Below are 16,476 nucleotides of genomic sequence, written 5' to 3' on the forward strand. Positions count from 1 at the left end.
CCCTAAGTCTGCATGTGTTGCACAAAAATCTTTATGCTAACGATAAAAAAGAAGTTAATATACAAAATACTGAGAAAAGTTAATGTTCAAAATACTGAGAAACGTTAATGTACAAAATCAAAATCATAAGCTGCACGAAATAAGACATACACAATAACCTTTTGACTTGCTTTTTTAAACTTTTTTTTGGTTCAGATACTTAACAACAGAACCTGTCTGAAAAAGGCCCAATATGTCCTTTACTACCTCATGGATTCACATACAAAAAGTTACAATGACAGGAAAAAATGGTTCAGAAAAGATACTTTTTAAACAAATTGCCAGCAAGCAATCAAACATTTGTTTCCTAACACGAAATGATGCCCATGGCCCTGGTCCACGCAACACCGTAAATTTCTGTGACAACATACGTTTTCGTTTTAATTAGAGGCCTGATGATTAAATGAGAATAAAAATGTGCTTCATAAAGCTTGTTTATGCAAACAACAACCAAGTTTCAAAAACAGAACCAATCAAACGACAAGCTGCAGGCAGCAGCACCAGCACCAGCACCAGCACCAGCACCAGAAAAAAAGTAAATTAGTAAACACAGCAGGGAAAATGCTTGTCGTAATCCTTTAGTGCCGCTCATCCACTCAGCCCGAATAAGATGATCACAAAGATTGTTTTGTTTCAGCAAAGCGGGATGTGTGTCGTGTTTCCCAGTAAATATAACAAATCGCATCGGTTTATTGCCACAAGTCAATGGCATGCACGATGATTTAAATCAAACAGAAGTTTAAAGAAACATCAGGAGGATGGGAAACCGCGGTAAATGGTTGACACGATTTAAAAAATTAAACACAACCCAACTGTGATTTTTGACAGTGACACACAATTCAATTCAATTTCAGGGTCTTTAAGACACGGTTTAACATTTTATTTATTGTGCGCTCCCCAACAAATTTTAATGACTTTATCTTCTAATATTTTTCTTAGCTGTTTTATTCAGAAAGACTTGGAGGGGGGCGTCCTATCGGACTAGTTCTCATTAATTTTTCATAAACCGCTGTTATCTGGCATTATCATTGTATAACAATCCTCAGAATTTAACGAATAGGACACCCACAAATAACTTGTTTTGTTGTGCACACTGAGTGCTTAGCGTTAAAGCAACAATTTGTATGTAGGTCTACCAAAGATTAATAATATGAAACAGACCACAGAAAAGAGTTCATAAACAGTGGTTGGTCATGAATGAACATATTATTGAACTTACAGCCAAACACAATTAAAGGCAGGTAATTGGTCGCTGGAAGGAAAAAAGGCGTCCGACCATCCTTTTAGAGACTACAGGACTGATTAATACCTTTTAGGCCTTGGCGAAATTGCACCATGACTGCATGACTGTTGTATGTATATTTACTAAGTTGACTGTTATGTGAACAATGCTGCAGGAAACAACATGTTGTTTAGGACACGTGGTAGGCTACAATAAGACTGATTGGCGTTAAGTGTTTTTGTTTAAATGTTTTAGAAAACCTTCGTTTAGTCGATGAAGTTCTTACATCGAATCGATTAAATTTTAATCAATACAACACCATATCTCTGCTGCGCAAGCTAATTAATAAATTACACCGATCCAACATTGTGCAATGTTGCCTGCACCGAAGCAGAATATCAGTTTAGCCTGACTTTAATGTCAATAGAACCTGTAAGTTACTGAATTTAACCAAAACTATCGCGGATAGAAGATGTCGAAGATGTTGGGAAAAGGGCGTGTCAATGCTGCATACAAAGATTCACCGTAAGTAAATTTGAAACGTTTTATTGCAGGAACCTGTATGCACGCAATGTATTTGTTATGAAAAAATGTATTATGAGTATATATTATGTTTTTGAAATGTATTTTACAAATACATTTTTGGTTCGTCTATTTTATTCAAAGGTTGAGTTAATTTTTGGTGCTTTAAAAAATGTAGAAAATATAGTCATATATAGGAGTCTATATTTATATATTCTCATCTGAAATTTCAACATGAAAACGTATTTTTTACTAATTTTAATTCTCAGCATTACGGTATAGCTTTGTGGTGTAGGATTTAAAGTATGTGAAGTCCAGACGCATGTACGTGATAATAGCTGATCTTTTAAAGTAAGTTCATGTGATGTAGTCCCTGGTCAGATCAGTCCAGTGGTTCTCAACTTTCATAATGTGGTAACGTACTAAATCCCCTTGGAAACGAATATGACTAAATTTGCGAATTGGCGTATTTTGCACTTCAAAATATATATCGACGATATCGTGTATAGTACACACTTGCGTTTTTATCATTTCAACAGCTGCAAAGCTATTGCCTCGCCGTCTGATATATCAAACGTTCGTAAGCCAATTATAAAGGATTATTTTGTTGTAAGGAAGTAAGCTTGAGGCGACCCGACGATGTACCAAGCTTGGTCGCGACGCTTCATTAGGGATCATCCTGATTATTGGACAGAGATTGTGACAGAGTACTCTGTTGTCCGCTGCTAATGCTTTTATAACTGCGACGAAAGCTTTTATTAGATGAATATATATTACACTAAAATATTGTGAAAACGCTTGTACGCATCAATGATTTCTCGTTAAAACTTTACGATTTCGTTGTTACATTCGTTGCGAGAAATTTGATTCAAGGTCATTGTAGAACTCCTAATCACCACCCTATGGATTGATCCACATCAATAGTTAGGTAAAGAACAACACATGGGATTACAAGTTAAAATCAATCCTCACAAAATCTTCACAGACAAGCTTATCGATTTTACGACTGTACCAAAAAGAAGTTGCCTGGCATTAGTGGAATAGCGCAGTGGTGTCATTGTCTTACCCTAATTTGCTTGGTCCAAAGCAAATTCTATCAACCTGTGCAAAGCCATGGTTGCTAGACCGCATTCACAAAATGTACAACTTATCGAATTTATTCAGTGGATGACCGGGTAAGAAAACTGAATAAAGTCATGTTGTTATTAAGCATGCGAACTGCATATAAATGATACGTCCGCCTTGGATTTAGTTTCAGTGAGAATAACCAGAAAAATTAATAACTCCCTGTCGTAACTATAGCAGAGTTAAATAGTAGCAGGTTTGGTTAAGAACACCAGCAAACACATTAGTCATTACAAGTTATTCTAGTAAGTTATATGCTATAATCTTGCGACTTGGTTATGAATATATCAATGTATTTCCGTATCTGTCCTTCCAATATATCTTGGTATATAGTGTGCAGCCGAGGAAGCAACACAGCTACAAGTGGGATAAGTTTAATTATGTTTTTGACCTTCACTTTTAGCGATGTTTCTGGTCGCGAAATTCGATGGAAAAGCAGCACGTTTGGTAATGGAAAACAAAACGTAAGGTCGTATTACGGCGGAAACCAACGCCAACAACATTACGAAAGCAACAGAATTTCGGGGATCTCGCCAGAGGACATTGAAGACTTTCGACAAATATTTGAATTTTACGATATTGACAATACTAAAACTATGGATATCGGGTGAGTTTATGATTTGTCATCGTACTTAAATAAAAATTCCACCTGTTCATATTTATACAAAAACTGCAGTTCATGCCTCGTTTGGCGTGCTTTGTGAAGACTTGATGTACCTGAATATGAAAACTCGTTAATTTTTAAGTTTTTTGTTTCATCATTGCACAAACGTAATATTCATGAGTATTTAATGCGAAACTTTTAAGAACCAAGCGCTTTGATTTGATTAATCAAGTAACTACAGAAATTACACAGACGCATAGACGCATACTCAAAAGCTCTTGTCTGTCACTTATCGACCGATGTATCATTTGTAGAGATCTGGAGGTTGCTTTGCGTGCCCTCGGGTTTAATCCAACAGCACAAGAAATTAAAGATGTCACAAAGTTGATGGACGTTGACGGTGACACTACGTTTGACTTTAGCGAGTTCTGCATGCTTATCGAACACATCAAAGAGGAACGTGGAGATTATGGTGAACTTCGGTAAATTATATGATAATTATCCAGCTTTATAATATCTGTAAAATATTTCCAAAGGCTTTAGATACAAAGTTGTTCGGCATTGCAGTGTAAGTTTAATTTTATTTTGTTTTTAATTTGTGCATATAATTAAATATACCAATGAGCCATAATGTCTTTTACGACGAACCTTTACCACCAATGTCTACAGAGAAGCTTTTCGTTGCCTTGATCACAATGGCGACGGTTTAATTGTGGCGGAGGATCTAATACGAATGTTGACAACACACAGTGACGAATTGTCGCTTAAAGATATAAATGAAATGATTAGGTAAGAGTTTGGTGTTGGTGTACAAGCAGGGTCTATTCCCTCGGCCTGGACCAAAATAAGCACGTTGCTTTTTGATGACGAAATTAATCAAATCTAAGATTATTTCATTCACCTTTGCATTAGAATGGTGACATTTTCTTGGTGGCGTCTACAACAATAATTTGTTTTATAAGCCACATTGGCGAAGTTTTTCTAATGCACTGCCTTCAAAAATAAGCACAACTCGTTTTAGAAAGTTATTAAGCACGACATGGCGCCCTTGTGTATAAGTGTCAAACTTTTCTTAAAAATCAGTGGCTTGACTATTACTTTATACTTACAAGCCTAAGGTATCTACAATCTACAGTTTAGAAGGTTAATTGTTTTTATTGTAGTATACTGTTACTTTTAAAAGTGATATGCCGTCTGCCTATCTTTTAAAAATTGTCAAATGATATCGTTTAATTTAACGCTAGGTGCCAATTAACTCACCAAAAACTTGTTTGATTATTCTTTCAGGCACTAATGCTGCACCAACAAAAGTTAATTTTGGCTTTTTAGATTGGCTAACAAGGACACATCTGGTTTGATTGATTACAAGGAGTTCGTAAAATCAGTAAAAAATTTGCACACGCAAAGGAAAAGGCAAAATGCGGCACGAAAGCTCCTGCACAACTTCGTCGTGTCTACCAGACAGAGTAATCTACTTTACCCGTCACAAGTCCCAACATCACCCAACCGTTCAGGCTCGAAAAAATCTTCCCACAAAAAAACGCCATCTCACGTCGAAGGTTCATTACTAGAGTTTGATATACTTGATAACAGCAAACTGCTTGACCTGACATTGGCCGGACACAATATACGCTACGCCATTCGAAATTCCAAATTCCCAAAAAATTGGACCCGTTTTTCAAACGGCTAAAAGATGTGTTTAATCAAGTAATTGCCAGCTGTACACATACATTGCTATTATTAATTGATCAAAGTTGATAGGCAAAGCAAGAAAACAAGTGACATTTGAATAACTGTTATGAAATGTAGTTCGCTATCACCTTGCAATTTATTAATTCTGGCTTATGGAAATATATCCCAAAGCGGTAAATAACTTGGCGAGTCTCTGGAGGAATAACAGTTCCTTGTCACAGCGATACCATAGATTCAAACGTGAATGTACATTGCAGCATATACTTTTTTTACATAGCAGCATACACAGACGGTCGCTTGACATGCACGCTATAACAGTGACATCTAGAGGAAAAAGTAAAAGTGCATTAATACAAATTAACGTGTCCTTATACGTTGCGGTGCCATCCCAAATAATCAGGATCGCATTAGTATACGTATACGAATTTCAACAAAAATGTGTCTGCATGGTAAAGCCGTTCGAATTTGGCAACAATGTGTGATTGACTACAGCTAATGAATCAGGCGCATATCGGAATAGCCTATATCGTGCAATGAAACCATAGGTAATCAACAATTGGCCAAAATGTAAGATGTTTTTTTGAAAAAAGTGTAAAAATATTGATAAAACTAGTCGTATTACCTAGCAATGGTACTTTTGTTGTTAGCAATGGTACTTTTGTTGGCGTTTTGTTGTATGTTTTATTGCGTTTAGGAACAAGCCGCAACGTTGAGACAGTGGATACACTGATCAAAGCTCTTGGAGGTCCTATCCTTTTAACCAGTGCCATCATCGTTACGGCGTCCACGCCAAGGAAGGTGCGAAAGCACAAATGGCCATCTTTGCGCAAAGTTCTTGCTCTGCGGTAACATTCTATTTTATGTGCTGGTGGTACTTTTCGACACAGTCCAGTAAATGTGGCTTTTCTTCCAGGAAACGCAACCCTTTTTCATCAAAGGGATTTTGAGATGAAATTTTGCAGCCCACCCCATCCAGTTGTAACGGAAACCTGTTGTTTTCAACATGCAACTGCACATTTGGGGAAAAAAATTTATTGCACTTGACTGATGATAAAATACACTTAATTCAATGGCATGAAAACATCACTATGATAATCATCCTAATGTTAGGAGTTTGGATTTTAACCAAACAAAGTTTCCATTAAATCTCAATCTGCTGCATTTGATTTTGAACTACTTTCATTTCTGCAAATAAAAAAAAATCAGCATTAAATATTTCTTTTTGTTAGGACCTTAACTGCTTACCGTGCAATAACACTAACAATTTCCTTTCGTTAGTAACAAATTCAATAATTTCCTTCTTTTTTGTGTGGCGATCTTCCATCTGTTCCAAATAACATTAAATGAATCGCTATGGTCTTACATAACTGATTTTAATACCAACCATAAGTCTTAAATCAACAGTTCGTTCTTTCTGGCCTGGAAGTATCGGGTTTATTTTCCAGTCAACATCAAAAAGGCATGCTGTTCTACGAAAGCTTTTTAATAAGAGTTTTTGATGTAGTGCTTCAGCTTTGGACTCGTATGTTTTGCACAAGGCAGTGGAGTGTTCTGCATTACAACTCATTGGAGATTATGTCATAATTACTTGGGACTACCACTAATTACAAATTTTTTTCTATGATATACCTTTAGGTAACCCAAGCTGTTGCAATTCATTTGATAAAGTTTCAGCATCAACTTCATGTTTAGCTGAACTGGAAATTATGAACTCAAGCCCAGCAACACTTGCCTTTATGTCTCCAACATCTGGAAACAAAATATAAAAATTTAATAATCGAATACTTTCATATAACTGAATATAGCAATGTGACCAAAATACCATATTTTGCATCTTGTGTAAGTTTTTCTATTTTCATGAACTGTAAAACAACATGAAATTACATCAGTCACAGTTGTATAAATAAATCATTTTGTTAAGAGGTATAATTAGATTGTGACCATGTCTTACATCAATTCCTTCTTCTAAAAGTCCCTTTATAACTTGAGTGACAAGTAGCTTCATTTTGACTGATGTCTAAAAAAAAAAACAATACTCAAGTGTGTTTGACCTTACATTGCAATGTAAAAAAATAGCAACTTTTATTCCATTACAAAATTTCAGCAACCTTCTAATATTGCAAGTCATGACAAACACAAGCCAAGCGTGTATAAAGGCAAGGCCGTTGTAACTAGAATTACACTTGTATGTTAAAGCTAACCACGTTCATAGAGAAGCTAGTATTCCTAGGGAACTGTGGCATTGGTATGTAAAACTCCTATAAAATATGCAAATAACAAAATATGATACCAATCTGGCTAAAATATTGATCTCCGCCAACACCCAGTCTGGACAGTCCAGGTCCCCACAAAAGCGAAATCTCTGAAAACATAACCCAAACCATCAGCTGCACAAAAGTTACACACATAACACAATTAAACCAACCATTGTATTTGTTGTTTTTCCTCATGCATACGGATTGCAAAACAATGTGTAGCAACTTTTACCACCGCGAAGCAGTTAGAACATTCAAGTGAGCCCAAGAAAAAGTGCTTACCTGTTCCGCATGAATAATTTTATGATGCAGTGCAGTAAACTCTTTGGTTGTTATAAATTTCATGAGGGCATTGAAAGTGGCTGAATTGGCCTTAATATCGAATTTTTAGTTAATTTAGTCGCTTGTGAAATGGAATAGATTATTTATGGCAGTCACCCATGTACCACAGGAGGTAATCATCTTGGAGTCACATGCATGTTTTTATTCAAAACAAACTCTTGTGATGTTTTCCGAGACAGGGATGTCAACAAAAAAGACGAAAAAGCTTACTTTGAAGCTAATTGAATTAGCATTAAAATAAGGACAAACCCCGTATTATTCCAGTGAAATGTAGGCCAGTTCTGTAGCACCGCAAAGCGAGCGTACAAAATGTGAAAAAGGTAGACAGGTAATGAAAAAGAGAGACTCTGGTCAAATTACCCATCTTACACAATCGAAATGAGAGTTCATAGCTTACTAAGCTTCCACCAACGTCCAAACGATTGGGATATTTTCGTTTGAAAAGTGAATTACAAACCAGTACCGTAATTGGTTTGCTTCAAAACTACTGGCTTGACCACTATGATATTAAACTTGCGACACAAACGTAACGAATCGTTTATTCACCTCGACCACTGCTACAGCATATGATAGTTTCTATCACACTCGTGAAACGTCATTTGAAATGGCACAAGTCGACTTTACAGTGCAATAAAACGTTTTTCGCGTAATGTTTTCACACAAATAGTCTCTTTCCAGTTCTTAATGTGTGGTGAAGCACTCTTGGTCATTAAACAGCAGTTTTTGAGTCCCAAATTTACATATATGCAAGTGTTTCAATCGGTTTCCATATATCTCATCATGGTGACCTTTTTAGCTGCGGTTCTGTAATCTCCCTCGCTCCCATCCAGTCCGTACGTTGCTCCACGCAATCCTAGACCAGCGCCACGCGATCGTTGTTGGACCTGCAATGGTTATAACATACATGTGAGGAGAATTCAAGCATTTTTTTCGAAATTTTCTCACGATGTTCTGTACCTGAATCGGTGCAGTAATTCCGGACTGAGACTTCCCTAGTCCTGAGCCAGCCTTCCAACCCATACGTTGAAGCATTCGGTTCCCGACGTTGGTGTCATCCAATCCATCTTTGGTTGGCTGCTCATAAGGTCTGCAGAAATTAAAAGAATCAACAAAACTCGCTCTTATTTAAAATCAACAAAGTACAAGAAACGGAAAATGATTTTACAACTCAGCATGAGCATGAACAGGCAAACCCTATTGCGTCCCATATTCACACTTAGGGTACAATCGGACCACAGTCTCTTACACAGGAGCCCCCATTCCACGATTGCGATTTCTTATCGGTGGTTCTGTGATGCCAAAGTTCTTCCTTCTCTCAGCCGCCCGATCTCTGTACTTGATTTGCGTCCCTCCAATCTCAACAGGAGCAGATTTTTTTGTCAAAGTTCCGACTCTGTTTTTTCGTCTGTCGAAATTGTACACAGTCAGCTCAAAATTGTACTTTCCTGATATGATAGTGGTCCGGAATGCACACTTCGCAGAAACATTAGTTCAGCAGCAAGCAGTTGAACACGCGGGTAACATCTTCAGCATTTTTACGCAATCTCACCTTTGCTCTATGTTCTGCTTGTGCAGATCCGACATGTCGATGTGTTTTGTCAACATTTCCCTTGAAGCGAATCCGCGTCTGTGGATTTTAAATAATGTAAGTTCTAAGCAAAAAATTGTAGCCATGATATCTACGTGTTACCTGCACAACATGCAAGCTAACTTATTCCAATCGATCAGTTTTTCCTCTTCGTCGGCGTGATCGTCTCCGTCGCTGTCGTCACTATTGTTGACGTAAGATACGAGACCAGACTGCTCGTTACCACCTCCACGCTGTTGTCGGGCGAAAAACAACAGACTTTGTCTTAAAATCGCTTTCTTCAAAGACTTTTTAAATTTCTTTCTATTGTTTAAAAGTTATTCGTACCATTTTTGTTTCAATGCACGGGTGTAGTACCTTTAAAGCACATTTCAACCTATGATTTAAAGGTACTACACCCGTGCATTGAACAAAAATTGGTACAAAAAAAATGATTTAGCAAGTCAAAAAATATGTAACGTAGGTTGTAGCAAACCTTATGGCTAGCGAAAATTTACGTTTTAATTGGGTAAATCCCCAATGATGTCTTTCCACTCACTGTTTTATGTCATGCACTTACCGTAGATGGTTTATCGGGAGTTTTGAAGAAATCGTCTTTGTACACTGCAGAAACAGCCGCCTGTCGATCAGCCTCACTCGACTGCTTTTCCAACAACATGAACACCGTGTCCGCTACAATCAAATATTTCATTGAACCTCACAAGAAAATGTCTCATTACAGCAGTGTTTCCGAAAATTTTTGCTCGCACTTCCTTATGAGGTTTCTTATACCATCGCCTACCGCTATAGTGACATTCTTAATTTGATATTGGGATTATGTTTGAAAAAGGCGCTGAGCAATACCTGTCGAGGATTCCTTTCTACCGCCTGCTTGGTTGCTCGATCCCGTGTTGTCATCCATCAGTTTTTTAAACTCTTCTTTTTTCTTATTTTGCGCTTTAGCCCATCGTTCCATATCCTTCGCAATCTGCACATTGGCAAAAAAACATATGTATGGTAAGTTTATTCAGTCAAGGGTTTCTCATAGATAGATGAGTCCTGACCAACTTATACCTTTTTAGCGCTAATCTTTTTCTGTTCTTTTTGTTGCTCCTTGTCCTTCTTATCCTTATCCTTGTTTAGCGCGTCGTTAGCCACGGGGACATAAATCTTCTTGTTCTGATCGTAGTAGAGATACTGGGCAGTGTAGCTGTTGTAGAAATACTGCAAACAAAAGCGGTGATGCAACAATTGCAAATTCAATCCGCAGAAAATGACATACGCAAATATAGACTACAGACATTTCATTGCCACCTTTCATCTTCCACTTCATTAAATGGCCCAATTTTTAACACGAAATAATGTAGTTTTTACCGTTAAGTCAAGGGACAATTTATTGGTTTATTAGTCATAAGTACGTGCTACATGACGACAAACAGCATCGACGGCAACACTCACCCTAGTGTTGGCGTCGTAATATAATCCGGTGCTTGAATCGTAATAATATCCTGAACTTTGGTCCAATGTAAAGTTGGCCATGATGGGTGGCGGGTACTGACCCGGTTGAAGAGCTGGTGGTGCGGGTGCAGTTTCTTTAGCCTTTGCTGGTTGTGCTGGTGCGGGTGCTGGTGCAGGTGCGGGTGCAGGAGCCTTCATTGCTGCTGGCTGCAAGACAAAGTTAGTTGAATACACAAGATTAATCGGGGGTCTTTAAAATAACGCCAATCATGGAATCGGGTATATTTTTAGAGATGTGACATGTATAAATTACCTGAGGTTTATCTGGTGCTTTGGAAACTACTGGTGCCTTTCCTGCTTCTGCGGAAGTAAATTTTCTCAATAGAAGACTGAAAACAAACTCAACAAAACAAGATTACCAAACGTACCTGATTTATTGTTTTCGGACTTTTTATTCTGAAACAAAATGATGGCATGATTAAACAGGAATCAAGGCTAGCATTCTTTTAAATTTGTCTGCCACCTCAAATGTTCGTCTGTGTTGTTTTGAATGATGACACATTTACCCAACAAATCGTACCGACGAAAAAAAAACAACACTTCTAAATCAGCCGAACCTGTGACCACTGTGCAGCTTGTATGGCAGCCTCGGCTGCTTGCACTGCAGCTGAAATCGAAGCGTTTGACGAAGAATGAGCTGAACCGCGTTGCTTACGACTGCCACCTTGTGGTGTACTGTACTCGAGTGCAACATGCTTTCCGTCAATGTGAAAACGAGGAGTGGCAGTTGCCAAATACTCTAGAACCTGCTTGCATTCCTGTATAAATGACACATTTATGTTTGAAACATGGCGGAAACTGTTACTGGAGACGCAGTAAAATTGTCACAAAAATAATTATTTTGCTTAATTCTGATCGAACCATATGATGCGAGATTAGCATACATTTTACGAATCCTTCTGTTAAATAACTAGTTTGCTTTTGTTTTTATCAAAATACATTATCCTCTTCATACCTCCACATTTTTCCATTGGACAAAACAAAATCCTCTGGACATCCCAAATTTGTCGCGAACCAAACGAATATCGACGATTTGGAAGTGTGTAATGTATTCGAATGAACTGCGAACCGAAGACTCGGTTGTGTCTTTGTCCAATCCCTTCACTATCATTGCTGAAAGCAAATATTCACTGATGGAAAACGTTTTTTTTGCAAAACATATTCTATATGACCTTACTGCTTAATATTTCAACAATATTTTAGTTTAAAGTTAAGTAAGACGTCAGCTAAATAAACAACGAGCTTACTGTCAGTAGGTGGGCCGTTGTAATGTCTTCTGTGGTCATCGTGACCCCGAAAGTCTCTGTCCCCGTAATTGTCCCTCTCCTAACAAAGGCACAATACCCATTAAACGACCAAAAAATCGCAGTATATTTAGTTTAAAATTGTTCGTATAGATCTACGAAACACTTTACCGTTTTTTTACAGTTAGTCAGTGTTGTTTGTTAAATACACTTACACGGCTGCCCCTGCGGTTTCGGTAGCGATCTTCACGCGAGAACGTGGGGTCGAAATAATTCATCACAAGTCTTTCCCGGCCAATGTGCAGCGCCCCCTGTTGACCAAAAAGCACAAAAGCGCGTTAGAATGAGTGAATGGATATAAATAAAAAAAAGCCTTTGCGACAAAGCAGCGGATTCCGAGACCCAATTCCGTGAACAAAGCAATAACGTTGACAACAAGTGGCGGGCTGTGCCTTCTTTTCTGAACCTTGTGATCTAATACTTTGTTTGCTAACTCGCTACGAAATATACGGTAAGCTGCTTCCAAGGGATTCGGGCATATTTTCGGAAATTACTCAACTTTTCACAAATTTCTGCTGAGGGCTAAAGTAGAAGTAAGCTGCACTAGTAAACGGAAGTAAAAATACAAATTTAAACATAAAAAAAATTGTGCATTAATTTGCCGGATCCCATAATCTTCTCTGCTCTTGAAATAAGACTTTCAACATCACGCTGGTGGTTTTTGCTATTGCAACACTTTACCACCAAAAAGAATTAGGCCAAAATATCAAAAAACAACGAAAAACACATCCTGCGCCCAAACAGCAGGGAGAGCAGTCGCCGATGCGACTGCCATCTAGCAGTGAACTTTAATATGAAACCTGATGTTGAGTCATCCACGAGATGGCGTCCCGAGTGCCCTCGAATTCGATGATGCATATTCGCTCGTTGGTATCAGTGGGACCTGCGTGGCCAACAGTCGATAGTGTCAGAATGGTAGTTTTGACAAGCAATGAAAGGGTAGCGTGTGTGTGTGCATAATTTGGCGGCCGCACGACGGCACTAAAGGCGTTCCGTAGGCTGGGTTTGACACTCCTCCGGGGTTTAAACAGCGTTCTGTCACAGTTTTGGGTTTGTATCTTTTTCCACGTGCCGATACTATGTTTTTTTTTCGGCGACTGCAGCTTAAAAGTTTGACGAATGGTGTATCGTCATTTGGTCTCGATGACGAAACATGTGACGTACTACTTACCGCGTCAAGAAGAAATAGCAAAGGCTCACCTTGATTTGGAGAATTACAAAGTACAAAACGCGGCTTTACATTCCTAGCAATTGTTTTGAGTTTCTTTTAACTATTGTTTGCATTCCCTACCGGATCAACGTGTAAAAGTATTTGGTTACCGACATATACCGGAAAAGAGACACTAATATCCTGCAAAAAAAGTGGTTCGGAATGATCTACCTTGGTCATATTCAATCCTAACACTCAGAGAAGGTGCTCCAAACCGTTCGACTTCTTCACGGATCTGAAACAAACATATTTTGTAAAGATTAAAGTTTGGGACTATAGTTACAATTACAAATAAAATGGGTCTAGACAGCTATGATGCAACCGGACAAAGCCATTCAGTTTTGTTATGCACAAACACTGCCGCGGGCGAAACTCCATAGTAATACATAATCCACACAAAGCAATACAAAAAGCGAAATGCATTGACAGGGAACTGTTACGTAAAATGTAGGTCTACAGTTCGTTGCATGTAACAGAGACTATAATAAGGTTATCAGCATCAATTCAATTGTTTTAACTGGTACCTCATCTTCTCCAATCGAGGGCGGCACGCGTTTAACCACAACGGTCGGACAGGCATCACGTGACCACATGCCATCTCTTCCGCTTCCTTGTGGACTGCGCCGACGGTCGTCTCTTCGATCGCGGTCGAATCGATCTCTAAAAATGGATTTGAAAACAACTGCAAAACTGCGTTGACAGTAAAAGCACATGCATTTTGAATGTGGCAAAGAATGTTTGGCACTTTGAAGTGAAAAGTTTGACACATTTATTGTTGCATTGGTAACACAATAAGTCTGCAACAAACGGCTTATGCATTATATGTTGCTTGTAAAACTTGTCACCAAAGTGTTTCTGGTACATATATGTAATCAAAACCCGCGAAACATGAAATGCTTGCATTGATTTATTACTTAGTACATTATAACCACCGCAGTTGAAAACCTATATGTTGAATAAAGTCACAAACTGTTTTATGTCATATTCACCTTTTGTAGTCTTCTACATCTCTGTGTGGAGAATCCCTGTAACGTCTGTCACCACTTCGATCACGAATGGGTGAGCGATCCCTGTAGCGCCCTCTGCTGTCATCAGATCCTCTCCTTCGATCTATATCCTGTCGTGGGTACTGCAAACAATTCAAAATCAATAAACATGATGAAAGTTGTATAAAACAGAATTTTACATCAGCTTTAGAGCCAAGAAAGACGTATAGAGTATTTCATTGCTATGTACAAGAACCCCAAGCAAAGTATTAACTAAGGTTTTATGAAATATGTTAAATAATCCAAGTACTGTTGGGTAACTGCATTGTTGTGTTGTTTTTTTAGCGATACCGATGATGCCTGCACAGACAGGCAAAATATGTATGTCGCAGAAACTTTAAACAGACTGACGACTTAGGATTATTTATTATATTTTGTACTAATCCGTTACTGAGTCTCTGTCAGCCATAGAGACTATGCAGGTGATTCAAAGAAATCAAACTACCCTAAGGTTTTATACTGTGTTGTTTCAGTGTTACAGATATTTCACAATGGGAAGACCTAGTCTTTGACAAATGACTTGGGAGTTCTTACATTGCAACTGATTAAAAAGCATGAAAAACATAACCATACGTTTTTTTGTATTTAGGCAGTATTGCCATTGAAATACTTGCCAGTCTAACATTTAGGGAAAATCAATTGTGTAAATGATATACACTATGAGCTAATGTTAAAGAAAAATTGTGTTAACAATTGCTCTTTAACAGTGGTGTTTTATATATTTTGTTGGTTAACTACATAAGTGAGTTTTACTTCGCCATAACATACAAGGCTAAACACTGGAAACAAAACTTGATTCTGCCCTATTGGATGAGTGACAGCATTACAATATTAGTTTAGTCTTGACTCACATCCATTTCAGCAGTGTGAGGAGGGCTTCCTTGTGCCACATACTGATTCCACTCATATTCCCTTCTTCTTTCATTCTCATCAGGAGAATAACGTCGTTGCTCCGGAGACTGGTATCTGTCCCTTGAGGTATAAAAGCATAATAAATATATTTATACAATAAACAAAAAATTGAAATAGGTTCTCTCTCTAGCATATGTAGTTTGCAAAAAAATATGTATACTATTTACCATAATAGTTAATTATGGTTTGAGTTGCAAAATTATATCTAATAATTATACCTGTCCCCGTTGTGACTCATGATCAACTCTAACTGAAACTTTTATTGAGCATTCAATTGTGTTAAACACTAGAACACAACACTTAACCAGAACTTTCTACAGCTATATCTGTTATAAGCTAAAAATAAAAGTTTTAGATTGAAGCCATTTTCTGGCTAGCGGTTTGCTTCATAAAACAATTAAAAGAGCTACACCAACCGCGTCATTCACACTGATGATGGCATAAGTTTTTGCCGAAAATTTCCTTTAAACATGACAATGTTAATAACAATATGGGCCAGTCTCTTTATACTCAGAATTAGTAGGTGTTTAGACATTTGTGACGTTGGCAAACAATTTTATAAACTGACAGTTTGTCTCATATGTAAATAACATAAACTATCTTTAACCAATGTTTTGTGTTACAGACAGGTCTTATATATATCTACCTTACATCTTCAGAAAATATATATCTACCACACACAACTTTTTTCCAATCAGTTGTGTGTATGACCGGCAAATATTGTGGCAGCAGCCTGATGACACAATATATACATGTGATAAGCTGTGACTCAACACAACAAATTACTGAGATATCACAGGCTAAGTTACACATAAAGTTGATGTGTACAAAAAAATTTAAACTAATTTCAGGTTTATTCCTAACCTCTAACCCTAGAACAGTTTGGTTTCTGCTCAGTTTGTGTTAAACATTGCTTTGTAAGGGCTGTTGTAATGTACAGTGTCAACAGCTCTTACATGAGAAGAGGCAATAAGACTGAGTATGTGCCTAAATTCACTCAATTGTATTGTATTACGTTGACGTAATTTTCGGCCCGATTTTTTTGCATGACCGTTAAGCCCATGTGAAACACAAACAATAAAGCATCTTTGGTGGTTTCCATTAACTCTTTTATGTTT

At 37.7% G+C, this 16,476-nt stretch overlaps 2 protein-coding genes and 1 pseudogene across 2 annotated transcripts; 1 reads left to right on the plus strand and 2 right to left on the minus strand.

Annotated features, from left to right (window-relative positions):
* The first annotated feature begins 2,896 nt into the window (after nucleotides 1–2,896).
* Nucleotides 2,897–6,193, plus strand: LOC145902892 (uncharacterized; annotated as a pseudogene).
* Nucleotides 6,194–6,227: 34 nt separating this feature from the next.
* Nucleotides 6,228–7,697, minus strand: LOC145902501 (COMM domain-containing protein 4-like). The gene is made up of 8 exons (XM_082990495.1): nucleotides 7,630–7,697; nucleotides 7,495–7,566; nucleotides 7,156–7,221; nucleotides 7,027–7,066; nucleotides 6,834–6,953; nucleotides 6,589–6,755; nucleotides 6,450–6,528; nucleotides 6,228–6,389 (listed from the first exon to the last, which is right to left on the minus strand). Exons 1-8 carry the CDS (start codon nucleotides 7,630–7,632, stop codon nucleotides 6,346–6,348), a joined length of 591 nt encoding a protein of 196 aa, XP_082846621.1. The 5' UTR covers nucleotides 7,633–7,697; the 3' UTR covers nucleotides 6,228–6,345.
* Nucleotides 7,698–8,322: 625 nt separating this feature from the next.
* On the minus strand, nucleotides 8,323–15,696 carry LOC145901671 (RNA-binding protein 5-like). Its single transcript, XM_082989429.1, has 21 exons — nucleotides 15,577–15,696; nucleotides 15,298–15,418; nucleotides 14,390–14,529; nucleotides 13,925–14,060; nucleotides 13,572–13,635; nucleotides 12,991–13,073; nucleotides 12,346–12,441; nucleotides 12,134–12,212; nucleotides 11,842–11,999; nucleotides 11,444–11,644; nucleotides 11,255–11,282; nucleotides 11,140–11,186; nucleotides 10,827–11,033; nucleotides 10,443–10,592; nucleotides 10,233–10,356; nucleotides 9,949–10,061; nucleotides 9,492–9,622; nucleotides 9,351–9,428; nucleotides 9,048–9,206; nucleotides 8,759–8,888; nucleotides 8,323–8,685 (listed from the first exon to the last, which is right to left on the minus strand). The coding sequence occupies exons 1-21, from the start codon at nucleotides 15,594–15,596 to the stop codon at nucleotides 8,557–8,559; spliced, it is 2,394 nt and encodes a 797-aa protein (XP_082845555.1). The 5' UTR covers nucleotides 15,597–15,696; the 3' UTR covers nucleotides 8,323–8,556.
* Nucleotides 15,697–16,476: the final 780 nt, after the last annotated feature.

The sequence above is a fragment of the Ascidia mentula genome, chromosome 5 (assembly GCF_947561715.1).
Source record: "Ascidia mentula chromosome 5, kaAscMent1.1, whole genome shotgun sequence".
Classification (NCBI taxonomy): Eukaryota; Metazoa; Chordata; class Ascidiacea; order Phlebobranchia; family Ascidiidae; genus Ascidia; species Ascidia mentula.